Source organism: Nicotiana tabacum, chromosome 18, assembly GCF_000715075.1.
Source record: "Nicotiana tabacum cultivar K326 chromosome 18, ASM71507v2, whole genome shotgun sequence".
In the NCBI taxonomy this organism is placed as follows: Eukaryota; Viridiplantae; Streptophyta; class Magnoliopsida; order Solanales; family Solanaceae; genus Nicotiana; species Nicotiana tabacum.
In genome coordinates, this window is record NC_134097.1 from 8871638 (window position 1) to 8893533 (window position 21896).

The window sequence follows — 21896 nt, forward strand, 5'->3', positions numbered from 1 at the left end:
CATTTTTGGGACTTTTAATTCTGCCCAGATAGGCCTTCTTCGCGTTCGCGACCATTGCCTCGCGTTCGCGAAGGCCAAAACCCAACTGCCTCAAATCCTTCATCGCGTTCGCGACCTTCTCGTCGCGTTCGCAAAGGCCAATTGTTTATGCCCCATCATTTCCTCTTCGCGTTCGCGAACCCCTTGCCGCCTTTGCGATGACCAGCTGACCAACTCCTTCGCGTTCGAGAAGGCCAAACGACCCCAGGCCCCTATCTTCCTTTCTTCTTCACATTCGCGTTGCCTGGGCCGCATTCGCGAAGGCTTGCCCTGCTCCTTCTTCGCGTTCGTGTCCATAAATCATCACCCTCAAATTCCTCTTCGCGTTCGCGAAGAAGGAAACCAGACTTCAGCAATAGCAGTCCAAACAGCTCCAATTTGGTCTTAAACCACCCCGAAATACACCCGAGCCCCTCGGGACCCCGTCCAATCATACCAACCAGTCCCATAACATATCACAGACTCGCTCGAGGTTTCAAATCACATCAAATTACGCCGAAAATACAAATCGCACCACAAATCAAACTTATGAACTTCAAAAACTTCCAACTTCTAAAACTCGTACCGAAACCTATCAAACCAACCCAGAAATGACATTAAATTTTGCAAGCAAGTCCCAAATAACATAACGGAGCTGTTCCAACTCTTGGAATAGAATTTCGACCCCGATATCAAAAAGTCAACTTCCGGTCCAATTCTCCAAAAATTCGACTTTCGCCATTTCAAGCCTAAATTGGTTACAGACCTCAGATTCACAGTACGGATACTCTCCTAAGTCCAAAATTACCCAACGGAGCTAACGGAACCATCGGAACTCCATTCCGGAGTCGTCTTCATACAGTTCCAACTACGGTTAAAATCCTAAGACTTAAGCTTCCGTCTTAGGGACTAAGTGTCCCAAATCACTCCGAATCATCCGTAAATCAAACTTGACCACACACGCGAATCATAATACATATTGTGAGGCTGCTCGAAACCTTAAGTCACTGAATGGGGCATAAATTCTTAAAACGACAAGTTGGGTCGTTACAATAGCATCTATACATGTCACCTTTTCTTCCAAACAACCTTTTGTATGCTCCATTTTTCCTACGGCCAGACAAAATATATTTCCCTTTCCCCATAGAACCAGCACATATAGTATCATATTTGAATTACTACATATTGACTTTTAGGGTCCTTATCACACTACTACTCATGATAAGTATAAGTACTTCATCATTATGGTTGATAATTTCAGTAGAACCACATGGACACACCTTTTAACCTGCAAGAGAAATGCAATTCAAATCATCAAAGCTTTTGTTTCCATGATAGAAAACCAGTTCAAAACTACCATAAAGACCATAAGAACAGACAATGGTCTGGAGTTCACCAACACAGAAGTTAACTCATTTTTCCACTCAAAAGGCATCATTCACCAAATATTCCTGTCCCTATACACCACAATAGAACATCGTGGTAGAAAGAAAACACAAGTACTTACTTGAAACAGCCAGGGCACTCCTATTTCAGTCAAAGTTGCCTTTGAAATACTGGGGAGAGTGTGTGTTGACAACAACCTACATTATAAATAGACTGCCCACTACATATCTTAAGAACATGTGTCCATTTGAACTCCTATACAAAAAGAAACCACTATATTCCCAAATGAGAAATTTGGGATGCTTGTGCTACCTAATAGTACCCAAAGTACACGTAGATAAATTTGAGCCTAGAGCTACCCCACATATTTTCATAGGCTACCCTTTTGGAACCAAAGGGTACAAGGTCCCGAGTCTTGCTACCAAGAAAATACAAGTCTCAAGAGATGTATCTTTCCATGAGAATATTTTTTTCCTTTTGCAATTGTTCCAGATGTTTCTTCTTTTCCTTTTGTACTAAAATGTGTTCCTTTTGTTGGTTTTATGGATGATGTTAATGAAAGTATCTAAGTCAATGTAAAAAACAATCCAAATGGTGCAAGTCCCATGGATAATGAACTGTCACCTATCAATATCTCACATATATAACCTAACAACAGTCCAGTTACAAATTCTGATAGTCACTCTGTCACACCTCCTTTTTTCGAACGGGGATAGGGGAGTTTTTCCAATTAAAGTGACAATATTCGAAATGGGATTATTTATTAAATCAGAGTCGCCACTTGGGATAATTTATGGTGTCCCAAGTCACCGGTTTATTTTAAATCCCAAATCGAGGAAATTTGACTCTATTAATGGTCCGCGAATACAGAAGATCGGGTAAGGAATTCTGTTAACCCGGGAGAAGGTGTGAGGCACTCCCGAATTTCGTAGTTTTAGCACGGTCGCTCAACTATCAATAATCGGCCTAATTATCTGATTAATACATATTTATAACCTATTGTGCATTTTAGCTTTTTAACCGCTTTTAATTATTTCTGGAACAAGTCACGATGTCGTACACTTGTCATTCTGGCATACATCACAAATCGCGCCACATGAAATGCACCCGCGATTTACGACATACTTATTTTTATTATTGTTTGAAGTTATGGTCGGGTCACATAAAATGTACACCCGAATTGGGGATTACGTATCATGACTATGCCACGGGAACCGTACCCATAGTCACTACAATTTATTTAATCGCACCTAAAGAAAACTACGATGTTCAAGATTGATTACCTACATTGTGAGATTAATGTATGATAATTGTAAATTAATAACTACTTTATGGACATCGTAATTTGATTTCAGTTCTGGTTCATAAACAAACAAGTGGGCTAAAAAAACATTGGGCCTAGAAGGTCGATTATTTCCTAACTTCCCTTTCAATTCATGATACGAACAATGTAACTCAATCGAAATTACAAACGGCCTTCCTAATTGTGTTCGCCAGATGCTAGTTAGCCGAAATCCAGATTTTCGAGCTAAAGTGGCATTCAATTGGAAATCTCGCATTATACAAACAGCTAACCCAACTTAACATTAGTCAGGTTCATGAATATGTTTTAACATGTAGAAGAACAACATAAGCTATCAACGAAATTTAAAGGAGCATAAATTAAAACAACAGAATCTTCTCTTTTCAACATTCGTGGCCCCAAGCAAAATAGAAATAAATCGCCATGAAGTTAAACAAGTTTAAATCTTCTAATAGACAAACTACTCAGAAAAGGATTCAATCATGCAATGGCGACAATGAGTCGAAGTTTCATGGAGAGAACAGAGGAATTAATTCCTGTTTACCAATACAGAGACAGGTTCTCAAATGAATACCTGATTGCACAAACCAATTCTAAAAAAAAATAAATGAAAGCGAGATAAGAGAACGTTAAAGCTCAGTAAAACAGCAATAGCAACGACAACAGTCCATGGCTCCAAAAAAAACAGCTCTAATAGCTCAATCGACTTAGAGGTTTCCGGGATTATATAAAAAAAAAACATGGAGTATGGGAAACAGTACAATTTTAAAACAATTTCAACTTCATTCAACTAAACAATGATAAGATAAGAACCTACCTAGACTGGAAAGAAGAATACTCAACAGAAATCCACTAAGTAAAGGTTTGGATTGGAGAAGGCAACATTTCTTCACAATTTGTTCTAAACAATTCAAAGTTCTATTCCACATAACAGTGAATCTATTGTTTTAACCCCAAGATATGCAGCTTAATTCGAAAGATAGAGCTGAGCCGACAAAGAAACAATTTCAAAGAAATTTCAGCACTCATTTCACAATGAAGCTAACAAGAATCCACAAAAAATACTCATGAAGACCATAAGGCGTAAATCACTAATTAGATACTCCCTCAACATCCATACCACTAATCTGGTTTGTTCAAACATACCAAAACTAACAAAAGAAAATCAGTAGGATTCACAAGAAAATTGCATTATAAAATAATCACACCTAAACCAACTTGCAGACATTCTTCATTTTTTGACAAAATCTCAACTAGCAACACATTACGAACAATACCATAACACGATAGGAAAGAGCAAAGAGATGAACCTGGACGCGTGTAAAGATTTCAATCAATGCTGAAAGTGAATACAATGAGGTGCGACAACAAAGATTGAGCAAAACGACAGCTATGACTCGAACAAAAACCCGGACTGAAATTTGCTCGGCGCGAATGGAGCCGCAAATGGACCTCAAATAGCAAGCAATGAACAGCTCGAACAACCTCGACTCAGCTTCCGGCCTCAGATAATCTTCATTTTTTTAAAATCAGAAAACCAAAAGAAAAGCTGAAATACTAAGAAAACTAAACTGATGATTTTTTTTTGTTTTCTGGAATTCGAGAAGGAAATTGACAACTAAACTAAATTTTTTAGTATTCTTGTTTAGAAACTCCAAGAACAGAAGTCCTAGCGAAGAAACTTAAGCCGAAGAAAAAGTTTTACTCTCCAAAACCCTAGAACTTTTCTTCTCTCCCGTTTTGGACTGAAAGATTGTCCTAGAATATTTACCCGGAAATTTTGTCTCTGATCCTTTTTTTCTCTTCCTCCCTTTCTTCCCTAAGACCTTAGATATATATAGCCCTGCCCTCCTTCCAAATCCAAAACCCCCAAACTCTTTGTGTGGACGATATTTCGGGACAAATGGAGGGCATGGATTGATTGTCAATCGATCCATGGCTCCCATTAATCTAAAAATCGCCCCAAAGAGAATCTAGACGCGAAATATCCGGAAGGAATAATCTTGTTGTCAGAGTTAGTTAGGCTATGTGGCATGAGGAGAGAGGAGGGAGCACGTGAGGTGCGCGGGTTTGATTTTTCCGGTGGGTTTCGGGTATAGCAGCAGCGAGAGAAGGTGGAGGGGGCGCCGTTTGGTTAGGATAGAGATAGGGTTAGGGTTTCTTGATATTAGGCTTATATATTTAGGTGAGGGTGAATAATAACCATCGGATGAGTTAGGAGTGAAGGGCCGAGATTGAATGGGGAAATAGGGGCGGGTCGGCCGGTTTGGGACGGGTCATGGGTTCAGACGTTGAGGCATTGGGCTGGGCGAGCTGGATAATTCGGGGGAATTGTTTGGGCCAGAAATTGTTTTTGGCCCAAATTCAGAACCAAACAGATTTTTTCTTTCTTTTCTTTTCTTTTTTCTTGATTTTAAATCCTAATAAAAATTAATTAATTAAAAACCTAAATTAAGTGCTAAATCAATCTAATTTGTAGAAATAAACCTAGTTATCTATTTTACCATTATTAATGAATTTAGACTAATAAAAGAAGAATTACTAATTTGCAATTTAAAGCTAAAAGTGTAAAAATGACTCATATTTTTTGTGATTTTCGTTTAATAATGCAATTAAATCATGCAATTAAATCCTAAATGCAACTAGACCTAAAATGTTATGCACGAAATACTTTAGATATTTTGGTATTTTTCTTTTGATTTTAGCATGTTAAATATGCAACTAAATGCAAGCAACTTTTAACCAAAATTCCTACAAATTCTATAAAACTAAAAACAATTAAGAAAAGTCTATTTGTGAATTTCTATAGGAATATTTTAGTCGGGCAAAAATCACATGCTCACAGCTGCCCCTCTTTGCTTGGAAACAGGAAGAGTTTTCGGGCAAAGATACATTGAGCAAATACGAGCGATTTTTGACCGTTTGTATACTCCATGGAAGCATTTTGAAAACGTTTGACCGAACCGTGCTTCAGAGGTTGCCTACATATCCTTGGCTTTAAAGGAATCAGGTCAGTGTAGTTCTGGAAATTTTGGTAGCTGGAACTACCGAGAAGCTGTGATTTCACTGTTGTTGCTGCTGCTGCTGCTCTTTCTTGCTGAGCTCCTTATTACACCAAAGTCAAAAATAAAAAAGAAACTAACTAAGCCTATCAGCTACGAGTTATAAGATTCCTATCTATGAGTCTTCTGAAGCTTGATTTTGAGTCTTGAATGGTTCTTCATGCGGACTTTTGATTTGAACCTTGATGTTTGCTAGCTGCAGGTGACTTCCCTCGTTCTTCAGGTGGGCGCCTGATGACTTTAAACTGAAATGAATTCCCTCGTTCTCCAGGTGGGCGCCTGATGACCTAAAAACTTGAAATATATTCCCTCATTCTCCAGGTGGGCGCCTGATGAAAAAACTTTGAAATAAATTCCCTCATTCTCCAGGTGGGCGCCTGATGACTTAAAAACTTGAAATAAATTCCCTCATTCTCCAGGTGGGCGCCTGATGACTTAAAAACTTAAAATAAATTCCCTCATTCTCCAGGTGGGCGCCTGATGACTTAAAAACTTGAAATAAATTCCCTCATTCTCCAGGTGGGCGCCTGATGACTTAAAAACTTGAAATAAATTCCCTCATTCTCCAGGTGGGCGCCTGATGACTTAAAAACTTAAAATAAATTCCCTCATTCTCCAGGTGGGCGCCTGATGACTTAAAAACTTGAAATAAATTCCCTCATTCTCCAGGTGGGCGCCTGATGACTTAAAAACTTGAAATAAATTCCCTCATTCTCCAGGTGGGCACCTGATGACTTAAAAACTTAAAATAAATTCCCTCATTCTCCAGGTGGGCGCCTGATGACTTAAAAACTTGAAATAAATTCCCTTATTCTCCAGGTGGGCGCCTGATGACTTAAAAACTTGAAATAAATTCCCTCATTTTCCAGGTGGGCGCCTGATGACTTAAAAACTTGAAATAAATTCCCTCATTCTCCAGGTGGGCGCCTGATGACTTAAAAACTTGAAATAAATTCCCTCATTCTCCAGGTGGGCACCTGATGACTTAAAAACTTAAAATAAATTCCCTCATTCTCCAGGTGGGCGCCTGATGACTTAAAAACTTGAAATAAATTCCCTCATTCTCCAGGTGGGCGCCTGATGACTTAAAAACTCGAAATAAATTCCCTCATTCTCCAGGTGGGCGCCTGATGACTTAAAAACTTAAAATAAATTCCCTCATTCTCCAGGTGGGCGCCTGATGACTTAAAAACTCGAAATAAATTCCCTCATTCTCCAGGTAGGCGCCTGATGACTTAAAAACTTGAAATGAATTCCCTCGTTCTCCAGGTGGGCGCCTGATGACTTAAAACCAAAATAAATTCCCTCGTTTTCCAGGTGGGCGCCTGTGCTGACTTAAAACAGAAATGAATTCCCTTGTTTTTCAGGTGGGCGCCTGCAATCATGTCAACACAGACAAAACAGAGAAAAGTTTTTGCCCCAGTTTGTACCAGGAACATTCGTTGATTGTTAGTTGCATCCCATTATCCAGGAGGGTCCTGAAAACTTAAAACTAGATCCCATTATCTAGGAGGGTCCTGAAAATTTGAAATTAAATCCCATTATCCAGGAGGGTCCTGAAAAGTTGAATTTAACTCCCATTATCCAGGAGGGTCCCGGAAACTTAAAACTGAACTTATCTGGAACATGCTTTCTCATGGAGTATTCTTGGCAAAGCAAACAAGATTTCTTGCCCCTGCTTGAAACAAAGAAAATTTTGTCAGTTTGAAACTGTGGCGGTTAGTTTGTGGCATCCTTGCTGAAGGTGTCTGCTTCTGTCACTATCTCGCTTCATTCTGATTAGCTGCTTCGGGCTACAAAGAATTGTTTGACCTTTCAATCGGACCTTGAACACAAAACCTCTGAATGACTTGAATCCCTTACACTCAACTCGTCGTATGGCACTTTCATTCTAACAACTGTTGAACCTTTGCATTCGCGAATCACTTGACCGCATGAACTTCAGTTATCACCGCATTGCTTATTCTAAATCATGTCCCTTGTGATGTGCCTGGCCGAATTTCGCTTGGTGCAAATAAAAAGCTGGTAATGAGCTTTGAAATCCTTTCTTGCTTGCTTAACAAAAGACTAATTTGATAGAGACTTAGAAAAATAGACCCAAAAGAAACGAAGCGAAGTGACTTCGAGAATTAAAAAAAAACTGAGATGACTATTTGAAGGAAAATGGAAAAGAGACTTATCTGAATGAATCAGCTGGCTCTAATGATCATGACATGCATCTCAGATTGATCAGCCTAATCCATCCAACTAATCACATTTCTGTTCATGTCATGTCTTCATACTTCAAAAAAAATGGGCTTTCAACGATCCAACTTTTCTGTAAAGTCACCAACCTCTTTCGACTTGTAGTGCCCCGAAGGGTTTTCACCGACAAGCCTCTCTCATTTGTTCATCTCTCAACTCACCGACGCCTTACGGTGCCCGTGAGGGTTTTCACCAATAAGACTCTCTCATTTTAAATTTTTCCTCAGCTCACCATCGCCTTACGGTGCCCGTGAAGGTTTTCACCAATAAGACTCTCTCATTTTATTTATTTTCCTTGTACCCAATGAACAAAGTGTTACCCATGATGGAAATCATACCTCCATCTCACTTGACTTGGCATCCTCAAAGATTGATCGGAAGGTCTTTCTTTGGATCGTAGTGTAGGCTTTTGGAAAGGGTTAGAAAGAAAAGGTGGTATAAGGCTCAACATGACTTAAGATGAAAGGGTTCAAAATTACAACTTTTGGAATCAGACCTATTGCAAAACTAAAACTTCTGCCCCAATTCTTTTTTGAATCTGGGAAATTTTGAATTTTATTTGATGGGACTGAACCTCAGAGTAAGCCTGCCTACGTATCCTTAAAAGGAATCAAGACTAACGTAGTTCCAAAATAAGAGTTTTGTTTTTGTTACTTTGCTTTTCTTTTTCTCCTTTCTTTTCTTTTTCTTTCTTTGCTTTTCTCTTTTCCTTCTTTTTTTTTCTTCTTTTTTTTTGTTCTTTTCTCTCTTTTTTTTCTTTTATATTTCTAACACTGCTTCTGATTCCAAAAGAGGGGTATGAAAGAAAATAAATAAGGCTAAAAAAAAAGGTAACAAATGCTAAAAGTGTTTGGGATAGCAGAATAAAATACCTTCGTCATTCCAACTTTGAACGTGTCTAGTACAAAATGCGATTGAAGATAAGCAAAGAAATCATACATAATATCTCTTGACTGCATCAGAATTGATAGCCATATCCACATATTTACCTTCTATGTCTGTTAAATACAAAGCACCATTGGGCAACACCTTTGTCACAATGAACGGCCCCTTCCAGTTTGGGGCGAACTTGCCTTTAGCTTCAGTCTGATGTGGGAGGATGCGTTTCAATACCAGTTGACCCACCTCAAATTTTCGGGGACGCACCTTCTTGTTGTATGCTCTTGCCATTCTTCTCTGATACAGTTGACCATGGCATACTGCTGCCAATCTTTTTTCATCAATCAAACTCAATTGCTCTAGCCGGGTTTTGACCCACTCATCATTATCAATTTCAGTTTCAACAATGACCCGCAGGGATGGAATCTCAACTTCCGCAGGTATCACTGCCTCGGTTCCATATACCAGCAAATAGGGGGTTGCACCTATTGAAGTGCGGACAGTAGTGCGATAACCTAGCAAAGCAAACGGTAACTTTTCATGCCATTGCCTCGAACCTTGCACCATTTTACGAAGTATCTTCTTTATGTTCTTGTTAGCAGCCTCAACAGCTCCGTTTGCCTTAGGACGATATGGAGTGGAGTTTCGATGCGTAATCTTGAATTGTTGGCATACCTCTTTCATCAAATGACTGTTGAGGTTAGCAGCATTATCTGTGATGATTACCTTGGGAATTCCGAACCGGCAAATGATGTTTGAATGAACAAAAACTACCACTGCCTTCTTGGTCACGGACTTGAAAGTTACAGCTTCGACCCACTTGGTAAAGTAATCAATGGCCACCAGAATAAACCTATGCCCGTTTGACGCTGCCGGCTCAATTGGTCCAATGACATCCATGCCCCAAGCAACAAAGGGCCAAGGTGCCGACATTGTGTGCAGCTCAGATGGCGGGGAATGAATCAAATCACCGTGCACCTGGCATTGATGACATTTGCGAACAAAGCTGATGCAATCACGTTCCATGGTGAGCCAATAATAACCTGCTCGAAGAATCTTCTTCGCCAAGACGTACCCACTCATATGTGGCCCGCAAACCCCGGAATGCACTTCGGCCATGATAGTCGAGGCTTGTTTAGCATCTATACACCTTAGTAATCCTAGATCTGGAGTTCTCTTGTACAATATTCCCCCACTTAAGAAAAATCCACTAGCCAGACGTCGAATGGTTCTCTTTTGATCGCCTGTGGCATGTGCCGGATATACCCCTGATTTGATGTATTCCTTGACATCATGGAACCAAGGCTCACCATCAAGTTCCTCCTCAACCACATTGCAATAGGCATGCTGATCACGGATTTGGATTTGCAGAGGGTCGACATAAATCTCATCCGGATGGTGTAACATTGATGCCAGAGTAGCCAAGGCGTCGGCAATCTCATTATGAATCCTGGGAATATGCCTGAACTCTACTGACCTGAATCGTTGACAAAGATCATGCAGACATTGTCGATACGGTATGAGCTTCAAATCATAGGTTTCCCATTCTCCCTGAATCTGGTGAACCAGCAAATCTGAGTCTCCCAAAACCAATATTTCTTGAACTCCCATATCTATAGCTAGCCTCAAACCCAAAATGCATGCCTCATATTCAGCCATGTTGTTAGTGCAATAAAATCGAAGTCGAGCTGTTACAGGGTAGTGATGCCTTGTTTCAGAAATGAGTACAGCCCCTATTCCGACACCTTTCAGGTTAGCAGCTCCATCAAAGAAGAGTTTCCAACCTGGCTTTTCATCATGATCAGCCCCGTCAACATACATCACTTCTTCATCAGGAAAATAAGTCTTCAGTGGCTCATATACTTCATCCACCGGATTCTCGGCCAAGTGATCGGCTAGGGCTTGGGCTTTCATCGCGGTTCGAGTCACATAGATGATGTCAAATTCTGTGAGTAAAATCTGCCACTTTGCCAACCTCCCTGTGGGCATAGGCTTCTGAAAGATATACCTTAGAGGATCCATGCGAGAAATGAGGTAAGTAGTGCAGGATGACAGATAATGCTTCAACTTTTGCGCCACCCAAGTCAGGGCGCAACATGTCCTTTCAAGAAGAGTATACTTAACCTCATAAGGAGTGAACTTCTTGCTGAGGTAATAAATGGCTTGCTCTTTCTTGCCCGTGATGTCGTGTTGACCCAACACACAACCAAAAGAATTATCCGTGACTGTCAAATAGAGGATTAAAGGTCTCCCAGGTTCTGGCGGGACCAACACAGGGGGGTTCAGCAGGTAATTCTTGATCTTATCAAATGCTTCCTGACACTCATCGGTCCACTTAACCGCAGCATTTTTCTTTAGTAACTTAAATATGGGCTCACAAGTCATCGTGAGTTGAGCAATAAACCTGCTGATGTAGTTTAACCTCCCGAGCAGGCTCATCACCTCAGTTTTATTCTTTGGTGGTGGTAGTTCTTGGATGGCCTTAATCTTTGACGGATCCAACTCGATGCTGCGTCGACTGACTATGAATCCCAACAGTTTCCCCGACGGAACACCAAATGCACATTTCGCCGGATTGAGCTTGAGGTTGTACCTGCGGAGCCTTTGGAAAAACTTTCTCAAATCCCCAACATGGTCGGACTGCTTCTTTGACTTTATGATCACATCATCTACATAAACCTCAATTTCCTTGTGTATCATGTCATGAAATATAGTAGTCATTGCCCTCATGTAAGTTGCCCCAGCATTCTTTAAATCGAATGGCATTACCCGGTAGCAATACATCCCCCATGGCGTGATAAATGCTGTCTTTTCTGCGTCTTCCTCGTCCATCAGGATCTGATGATATCCCGCATAACAATCCACGAAAGACCCGATCTCGTGCTTGGCACAATTATCAATTAGAATGTGGATATTCGGCAATGGAAAGTTATCTTTTGGACTTGCCTTGTTGAGATCACGATAATCAACACACACCCTCGTCTTACCATCCTTCTTTGGTACTGGTACCACATTAGCTAACCAAGTGGGATACTGAGTGACCCGAATGACCTTTGCCTCCAGTTGCTTTGTGATTTCTTCTTTAATCTTCACACTCATATCAGTCTTGAACTTTCTTAACTTTTGCTTGACAGGAGGGAATGTAGGGTCGGTTGGCAATTTATGAGCTACCAAATCAGTACTCAAGCCCGGCATGTCGTCATACGACCATGCAAAGACATCTTTGTATGCAAATAGTGTTTTGATTATTTCTTCCTTGATTTGCGGTTCCAGATGCACACTTATCTTGGTTTCTCTATCATTATTTTGATCCCCTAAATTGATTGCTTCGGTTTCATTCAAATTAGGCTTGGGTTTTTCTTCGAAGTGTTTTAGTTCTCTACTGACTTCCTCAAATGCCGCCTCTTCATCGTATTCTGTTTCATCGTCACCCTCTACTTCTTGGATCGTTGTTTTAGAATTAGATTGGCTTTTAAGATTTGGCTGAAAATTCCTCATGCATGTCATGTCATTGAAACCAGCATAAAAGGAACTGTACAGAAAGAAAAGCAAAAACAAAAAATGAAACGCTATCAGGATCAATGGAAAAACTGGAAATTGTAAAAAATAAAAGGATAGAAGGGTTTGTACATTGAAACAAACAAAAACTAAGAAAAATCTGGGTTACAACCCTGGAATAACCCAGATGACAGAAAGGAAAACAAAGCAAACTACCAAAACTCCTTCTGGATGGGGAGAGGAGTAGCTTCCCAATTGCTAAGCTTCATGTTTGGTCCGACAAACTGCACATCGGCATTACTGGAACCTTCCCCAATTTCGACCATATTGACCTCATCAAACAGACTCTGGAACCTCTTGATCAAATCTTCATCAAAGTCGACCACAGGTTTTGGGACCACTGACATTGGGCGTTTGGCGACCTCTGACTTGACGAAAGACTTGGAGATATGCGGAACAGGTTTAGGGAGTGACCATGCCTTTCCTTTCAAACTTTTAGCCCTTTTCACGTCTTTCCCTGTGAGTGTGAATCCCAAACCAAATGTACCAAAACTTTCACGTAGGCACAACGGGTGCACAATACCTTGCAGAGATGAACCCAGACCTTTGCCCGGCAGAAAACCATTCTTCAACATTTCATTTGCTACCATGACGGACGCGGATGGTATCTTCAGACCTGGAGTGCATTCCCCTTCGGGAAATTTCTCGACAGACACTGTTTCGAACATTTGGTAAACCCAAGGCCCTTTGTCATCTTCAACTTCAATAAATGGAATGATTGTGTCGTTGTAAGCAGATAAGTTCTCATCACCGTGCACAACTATTTCCTGCCTGTCCCATTCGAACTTTACCATTTGATGCAGAGAAGACGGGATTGCCTTGGCAGCATGGATCCAGGGCCTGCCCAACAACAAGTTATAAGAGACAGCCACATCTAGCACTTGGAACTCCATAGTGAACTCAACTGGCCCTATTGACAAATTGAGCATTATATCACCGACAGAATCTTTCCCTCCTCCATCGAAGCCTCGAACGCATACATTATTAATGTGGATCCTTTCAGTGCCAATCTTCAACTTTTGCAAAGTGGACAGAGGGCAAATATTTGCACTAGAACCATTATCCACCAGTACCCTTGAGACAGCAGAATCCTCGCACTTCACTGTGAGATAAAGAGCTCGATTGTGTTCTGTACCCTCTATAGGGAGTTCATCATCCGAGAAAGTGATCCTGTTTGCTTCGAAAATCTTGTTAGCAATCTTTTCCAAGTGGTTCACCGTGATCTTGTCAGGAACATGAGCCTCGTTCAAAATCTTCATCAGGGCTTTGCGGTGTTCATCGGAATGTATCAGCAACGACAGAAGAGAGATCTGAGCTGGTATTTTCCTCAACTGTTCTACAATGGAATAGTCTTGCATTTTCATCTTTTTCAGGAATTCCTCAGCCTCTTCTTCAGTGATCGGCTTTTTTACTGGGATGTGGCCGTCCTTGGATGGCTTGGTTTTCCTCAGTTCTTCTGGGGTAAAACATCTCCCGGAACGAGTCAGCCCTCCGGTTCCATTGACTTCTTCCTCTACTTCTTTCCCTTTATACGTTACTATCACCTGTTTGTAATTCCACGGGACGGCCTTTGTGTCAACCATTGGCAACTGGGTCACTGGCTTAATAATAACGGGGGTAACACGAGCCCCTTCCACGATTATGACCGGCTTGCCCGGGACCCCTGGCACGATCACTTTTTGCCTTTCCTGGTTCGCTTCGACATCAACCGGAGGCCCTTTCACAACCAATACAGAAGGCTTCACATTGAGCGTGCTTGGCTTCTCCAACACCCCTTTAATCGTCAAGGATATTGCTTTTGCAGAATCTAGCGCTTTGATTGGATTATTCTCGCTAGCCCGGATCATCATGACAGACTTGGAAGAGTTTTTGGGCTCCCCATCCTTATGAACTATCTCGATCATGTGTGTCTCTGCATGGGCCGGCAAAGGATTTTGGTTGATGTTTGGCGCCTCCGGGCTCTGGACCACAATTTGATTTGTATCAATGAGCTCTTGGATCGCCCTCTTCAAATGCCAGCACTTCTCTATGTCGTGCCCCGGGGCATCGGAACAATATGCACATCTGAGGGAATAGTCAAGGTTCCTTGGAGGCGGATTTGGTATCTTGGGCTCAATCGGCCTCAAAACGTCCAACTGCCTCAAACTCTGAAACAAACTGGTATAGGACTCTCCAAGAGGGATGAAGGTTTCTTTTCGTTGTTGCCTTTCTTTTCTGTAATCTGGCTTCGGTCGAAAACTTGGACCAGTAGGGTTTTGGTATGGTTGTGGGGGAGTATAAAGATTTTGTGGAGTTGGAGCACGCCATTGTGGGTAAGGAGGGGGTTGAGCATATGACTGTGCGTGGTGAACATGGTATTGGGGTAGCTCGACAGAATATCGAGGGTCTTGTGGCGGGAGATAGTGCTGAGATGGATTATATGGAACTTGGGTGTAGGCTTGAGGTTGGGGTCGAGTTTGGGTGTACTGGTGAGGCGGACCCCTTGGGCCACGCCATGATCCAGAGACAAACATAGCGACATCTTCTTTCTTCTTTTTGCCTAACAGGCTTCCGGTGCCACTTTGAATTGCCTGTGTGGTCGCTTTTATGGCAGAGTAGCTCATGATCTTGCTTGACTTGAGTCCCTCTTCCACCATTCCTCCCATCTTTACCACATCGTTGAAGGACTTACCTATGGCTGAGATCAAATGGCCAAAGTAAGTGGGCTCTAGCGCTTGAAGAAAGTACTCGACCATCTCATCTTCCTCCATTAGAGGGTAGACTCGTGCAGCTTGTTCTCTCCATTTGAAACCATATTCCCTAAAGCTTTCATTGGGCCTCTTCTCTACCTTGGTCAAAGATAAGCGATCCGGGACAATGTCTATATTGTACTGAAAGTGCCGAGCAAAGGCCTGAGCCAAGTCATCCCATGTGTACCACCTGCTAGTGTCTTGGCGGGTGTACTATTCTAAAGCTGCCCCACTCAGACTCTGACTGAAATATGCCATTAATAATTCATCTTTCCCACCGGCGCCTCTCATATTGCTGCAGAAGCCTCTCAAATGGGCCACGGGATCTCCGTGTCCATCGTACGGGTCAAACTTGGGCATCTTGAACCCAGCGGGCAATTGAACATCCGGAAATAAGCATAAATCCTTGTAAGCCACACTTACTTGGCTTCCTATCCCTTGCATGTTCTTCAAAGATTGCTCTAGGCTCTTCACTTTCCTGAACATCTCGTCCTGCTCCACATTCCGGGATGGTTTCTCAGTTTCAACAAGAGGTTCAAAGCGAGGGGCACGGGAATAAGGATCCGCGACTTTGAAAGTTGGTTCCGGACCATAATATTGGGTATTTGGAGCTTGGAACGCGGGTTCACTAGAAGATCTGTGGAGGGTAGCTCGCGGAGGGGCTACGAAAACAGGAGCGGATGTCGGAGCAGGGTATGCAGTTGTTTTGGCTGGTGGAGCATGAAAGGTTTGGGACGAGGTGCCAGGGTAGTGGTGATAAGGGGTAAAGCCTGGTGCGTGCTGAGGGGAAAGGTCAATGGTAATGGGATCTTGGGCTTGTGATAGTGGTGGAATGAAAGCGGGATTTTCCGAGTAGTTAGCGGGGAATGAAGGTGGGGGATGCCCCCTGACCCAGGCTTGATACATTTCTGCCATTTGATGCTTCAATCTGTAGACCTCTTCTTTCAATTCAGACTCCGATTCTACAACCTCCCTTGGCGGGTCGATAACACCCGTGTCTAATTCTTTGCTAGTCATGACTGCCTTGCACTTTGATCTGGTGTTATAAGGGTGACTTGCCAGGATGCCAACAAACTAACCACCTAAAACAAAACCTGTCTCTGGACGCACACAAAAACTTGGTCAGTTTTAAAAGCAATTTACAGATAGGTAATCGCACATTGGATATGCAATGCACCTGAGCAGTTAACGTTCCTAAATGCTTTGCGACGGTTCGTATGTTTCATCCCGGCTTTTCCAAATTCTCCAAATCCTGACTTTTCCCTCTCTTATTCTTTCCTCTTTTTTTTTTTTAGTTTGGCCCCTCTTTTCTTTTAAGAATATGATCGAATCCTATGGGGATTGCCTACGTATCATGACGCTGCATGAATCAGATCATTACGTAGTTCAGAGCAATAGACGCGAAATAATTTATTTCATTAATAAAAGACAATCTTTTTGGATTTTCTATTACAAGGACTAAAGTAGAGATGACTGCGAAAAAGGAAAATCTACAGACTCGGCATAAAGTAATAGACAACTTTGACAAAGGCGAACAAAACTCAAAGAAAGTAAAACACAGACTACTAAAGGAAATCAAAAATACATAAGAGCATCCACTGGTACTCCGGAGGCTTGCGGGACATCAGCCGGTCTCCGCATAGGCCTGCAGGCAATATCTTCTTGGAGGCGGTCTAGGTCAACCATCACTTGTCGGACGAATGTCATTACAGAAGCAAAAAACATAGACTTGGTCATGTCTTCACATTCATGGCATTTCATTACAACATAATCAGCTATCTCTTTAATCCTCATTCTGATGACACCCTTTTCTTGCAGCAAACGTCCAATCTGCTGGGCCCGAGCCTCTAATACTTGTGTATCTGTGTTGCTTTGGTCTTGTAACTGCTTCAGGCTTTCTTGTAGTTGGTAAATCAGTGCATAGCAATGCTCTCTTTCTGTCCTAAAATCCTTTGTTTGCTTAATCATTTCATTTTCCAGAGCAACCAACTTTTCCTGCGAAATCGCTACTTCTTTGTCATATTTCTGCTTCAACTGGTGGGCTAATCTAGCGTGTTCTTCCGCACCTTTGGCCAGCTTTGCTTGAGCATTGAACAAATCCCCCTCGACCTTTGTCAAGTCAAAACCGTAATCATGTACTTTCCGCCTCAGGTTGGTTATAATTTTCTCATCTCTCTCACTTCTTGCTGGTGTCTCGGCGGCTATCTTCATTCTCTGAATTTGGGCTCGAAGGGCTTCATTTTCCTTGGCCAACCTCTTCTTTTCCCCTGCATCTTCAGCTGCCTGCAAACTACCATCAAATTTGATTTTTTCAATTTGCCCTTCGAGCTTGCTTATGGTGGTCCGGTACTCCCTTTCTTTGGCTAACCAAGCCCACTGCTCCTGCGATGCGTCAACAAATTCTTGGATATGAGGTCTTTTAGTTGGTCGTTCGGGTTTACCACTCGTCGCGACTCTCTTTCCATACCAGGCAACATAACTAGGTAAGACCTCACCTTTAGACAAATCACGTACTCGGGTATTTGCCCCCAAATACTGGCATTCGCTCCAAATTTGACGAACCGCTTCTTCGGGAAATTGGGCATCAGGACGGATTTCGACCACATAAGTGCTAAGATCTTCATCTCTAGGAACTGTCTGGCATCTTCCAAGCTGTCTCAAAACCTGGTACGGAGCATAGGGTTGGATGCTTCGGAGACCCATTAGCAAGAAGTAGGGACCAGTGGCGGGCATATAAACAATCTCATCAACGGGAAGCCAACCCAATATCCATTCTACCTGATCTGCGGTCGTAGATTGAAGGCGGGTAATCCAATCTTTGACCCCTTTCGACATCTCGAATCCTGTTACTCGTGCATTAAACTCTTCAATGCAGTTTTTTCCCGTAGACCCATAGTTCATGTATCGAGGACGATGACAGAGGTGTTCGATCATCCATAGTTGCAACAACAGGTTGCATCCCTCGAAAAAATTGGCTCCGGCCTTACAGAACGTGAGGGCTCGGAATATATCTGATACGATCATGGGTGCGAGAGTACTCTTGGCCTGAGTAGTCAGAACGTGGACAACCCCGGCTATTCGCAAATCAATGTGCCCGTCCTCCCTTGGAAACACCAAAAGTCCTAAAAATGCCACCATGAAGGCAAAACATCTATGGGTCTCCCATTTTGATCGGTTTCCTTTACTGCAGAGTCCATTTTCAGGGTCTTCGAATCCCCCTAGATGCCCGTATCGCTGATATAGAAAATGAAAGGTGGAAATTCCCCGTGCTAGACTTCCCGTCTTGATTTGTCTGCTTATCTTTAATAAGTCCAGAAACTTGTGGGGAGTAACAGTCCTTGGAGATACCAGGTACTTGTGTCTCAGTCCTTCCGTGCTCCCAGTATAACCCGCTATTTCTTCCAAAGTGGGCGTAAGCTCAAAATCTGAGAAGTGTAAAACATTATGAGCGGGGTCCCAGAATGCCACTAATGCCTCTATCAGGTCCCTTCTAGGTTGAATTTTCAATAGTCCAGTGAGCGCCCCTAGGTATTGGTTGACCATATCTCGTCCTTGTTTTCCCAAATCCTCCCACCACATGTGGAGTGCCAGTGGAATCTGATCCATAACCTTCACAGGTAAGTTCTGAACGGTGCTCATTCTGCACATTTTAAATTAGGGTGACTAGATTAAAATTTTGTACAAAACTGACCATGAAAAGATTACTATCATTATAATTTTTGAAAAATATAACCGAAAAGAAATCACGGCCACTTTTGCAAATACGGCCTTTCAACGCTTCGGAGGAGAAGATTTTAGGGTTGTGTTTGCGAAGTGGTCAATTTTTATTTTATTATTGTTTTTTTTTAAAAGAAAATATTTTTGGAATTTGATTATTCTGTTTTTTTTTTTTTTGAAAAAGCAAGACTTCTAAAGAAAAAAGAAAATATTTCTTTTTTTTTTGAATTTTGATTTTATAATTATTTTTTCGGAATTTCGAAAGAAAAAACTTCTAAAAAAAAGGAAAAGGGAAATATTTTTGGATTTTAATTTCATTTGTCTTCTTTTTCTAATGAAAGACTCCTACAGATAAAATATATACTTGTTTTGGTTTAAAATTATTTTTTTTTAATCTTTTATTTGTTTGGGATTTTCTTTTTAAAAAAAGACTCCTAAAAGAAGGAATTAAAGGAAATATTTTTGAATTTTTTAAAAATGGGGTCTCAAAGAAAGACTTTCTAAATAAGGAAATAAAGGAAAATATTTTTAGATTTTTGAAAATTGGGGGCCGGAACCGATTAGGTTTGCCTACGTATCTCACATCCGGTGAGAATCAGACCCGCGTAGTTCGGTCATTTTGACGCGCAGAAAAATATGATTTGTTATGAAATGATTCTCTCTTTGTTTTTGAAATTTCGACAGAGTAACGAGATTTTTGAATACTGGAATTATCAAAACCAGGTGTTTTTCTGTCTTACCTCACTCTTGGTTTTTCTCTTGTTTTTTTTTTTTTTTTTTTTTTTTTTTTTTTTTACTCACGAAGCCGGTCAACATACAAGCCAAACAAATTAATGCACAAGTAGCACGTAAAGAATGCATCAGGATGGTCTTTTAATTTTGGGTACACCTGTCCTAGACGGACCCAACCCCTGTGTTGAGTCCCCTAAGTCAAATGCACGTGATGCAAGCAAACGTACCTACTAGGGATCCGGCATGAGGCTGTGTTATTCTAAGTTTAAATCCTGGGTGTATTGTTCTAGACCTGGCTTACCCGAGCGGACAACTCGAGCCGAGGGGGGCAACGTACCGGTAACCAAAAGGCCATCCGGCTTTGTAACTGATCCGATCCTCGTTCTAAATTAGGGTATGACACTAACAGAAAAGAAGTCACGCCAGCGTGCACTTCCTAGAAGATTTAGAAGACTCAGAGAGAAGAAGGATTTCGTGACAGTTTATATACAGTCCACGGCAATATCAAAGCGGTAAAGAGCGACAATTAGCACATTAGACTCAAACAATAAATATCAGACAATCATGAAAGCCAAGAATAACAGTTATCTAAGCTCGAATTCTGATCCCTGAACCAGAGATTCTGGGTTCGATCCCCAGCAGAGTCGCCAGAGCTGTCACACCTCCTTTTTCCGAACGGGGATAGGGGAGTTTTTCCAATTAAAGTGACAATATTCGAAATGGGATTATTTATTAAATCAGAGTCGCCACTTGGGATAATTTATGGTGTCCCAAGTCACCGGTTTATTTTAAATCCCAAATCGAGGAAATTTGACTCTATTAATGGTCCGCGAACACAGAAGATCGGGTAAGGAATTCTGTTAACCCGGGAGAAGGTGTGAGGCACTCCCGAATTCCGTAGTTTTAGCACGGTCGCTCAACTATCAATAATCGGCCTAATTATCTGATTAATACATGTTTATAACCTATTGTGCATTTTAGCTTTTTAACCGCTTTTAATTATTTATGGAATTATTTCTGGAACAAGTCACGATGTCGTACACTTGTCATTCTGGCATACATCGCAAATCGCGCCACATGAAATACACCCGCGATTTACGACATACTTATTTTTATTATTGTTTGAAGTTATGGTCGGGTCACATGAAATGCACACCCGAATTGGGGATTACGTATCATGACTATGCCACGGGAACCGTACCCATAGTCACTACAATTTATTTAATCGCACCTAAAGAAAACTACGATGTTCAAGATTGATTACCTACATTGTGAGATTAATGTATGATAATTGTAAATTAATAACTACTTTATGGACATCGTAATTTGATTTCAGTTCTGGTTCATAAACAAACAAGTGGGCTAAAAAAATATTGGGCCTAGAAGGTCGATTATTTCCTAACTTCCCTTTCAATTCATGATACGAACAATGTAACTCAATCGAAATTACAAACGGCCTTCCTAATTGTGTTCGCCAGATGCTAGTTAGCCGAAATCCAGATTTCTGAGCTAAAGTGGCATTCAATTGGAAATCTCGCATTATACAAACAGCTAACCCAACTTAACATTAGTCAGGTTCATGAATATGTTTTAACATGTAGAAGAACAACATAAGCTATCAACGAAATTTAAAGGAGCATAAATTAAAACAACAGAATCTTCTCTTTTCAACATTCGTGGCCCCAAGCAAAATAGAAATAAATCACCATGAAGTTAAACAAGTTTAAATCTTCTAATAGACAAACTACTCAGAAAAGGATTCAATCATGCAAAGGCGACAATGAGTCAAAGTTTCATGGAGAGAACAGAGGAATTAATTCCTGTTTACCAATACAGAGACAGGTTCTCAAATGAATACCTGATTGCACAAACCAATTCTAAAAAAAAACAAATGAAAGCGAGATAAGAGAACGTTAAAGCTCAGTAAAACAGCAATAGCAACGACAGCAGTCCATGGCTCCAAAAAAATAGCTCTAATAGCTCAATCGACTTAGAGGTTTTCGGGATTATGAAAAAAAAAACATGGAGTATGGGAAACAGTACAATTTTAAAACAATTTCAACTTCATTCAACTAAACAATGATAAGATAAGAACCTACCTAGACTGGAAAGAAGAATACTCAACAGAAATCCACTAAGTAAAGGTTTGGATTGGAGAAGGCAACATTTCTTCACAATTTGTTCTAAACAATTCAAAGTTCTATTCCACATAACAGTGAATCTATTGTTTTAACCCCAAGATATGCAGCTTAATTCGAAAGATAGAGC

At 41.2% G+C, this 21896-nt stretch overlaps 1 protein-coding gene across 1 annotated transcript; it reads right to left on the bottom strand.

The window, feature by feature from the left end:
* Positions 1 to 8946: 8946 nt before the first annotated feature.
* Positions 8947 to 15053, bottom strand: LOC142172408 (uncharacterized). Its single transcript, XM_075236014.1, has 7 exons — positions 13586 to 15053; positions 12607 to 13396; positions 12280 to 12424; positions 10638 to 12147; positions 9940 to 10580; positions 9465 to 9834; positions 8947 to 9377 (listed from the first exon to the last, which is right to left on the bottom strand). The coding sequence occupies exons 1-7, from the start codon at positions 15051 to 15053 to the stop codon at positions 8947 to 8949; spliced, it is 5355 nt and encodes a 1784-aa protein (XP_075092115.1).
* Between the last annotated feature and the right edge of the window lie 6843 nt (positions 15054 to 21896).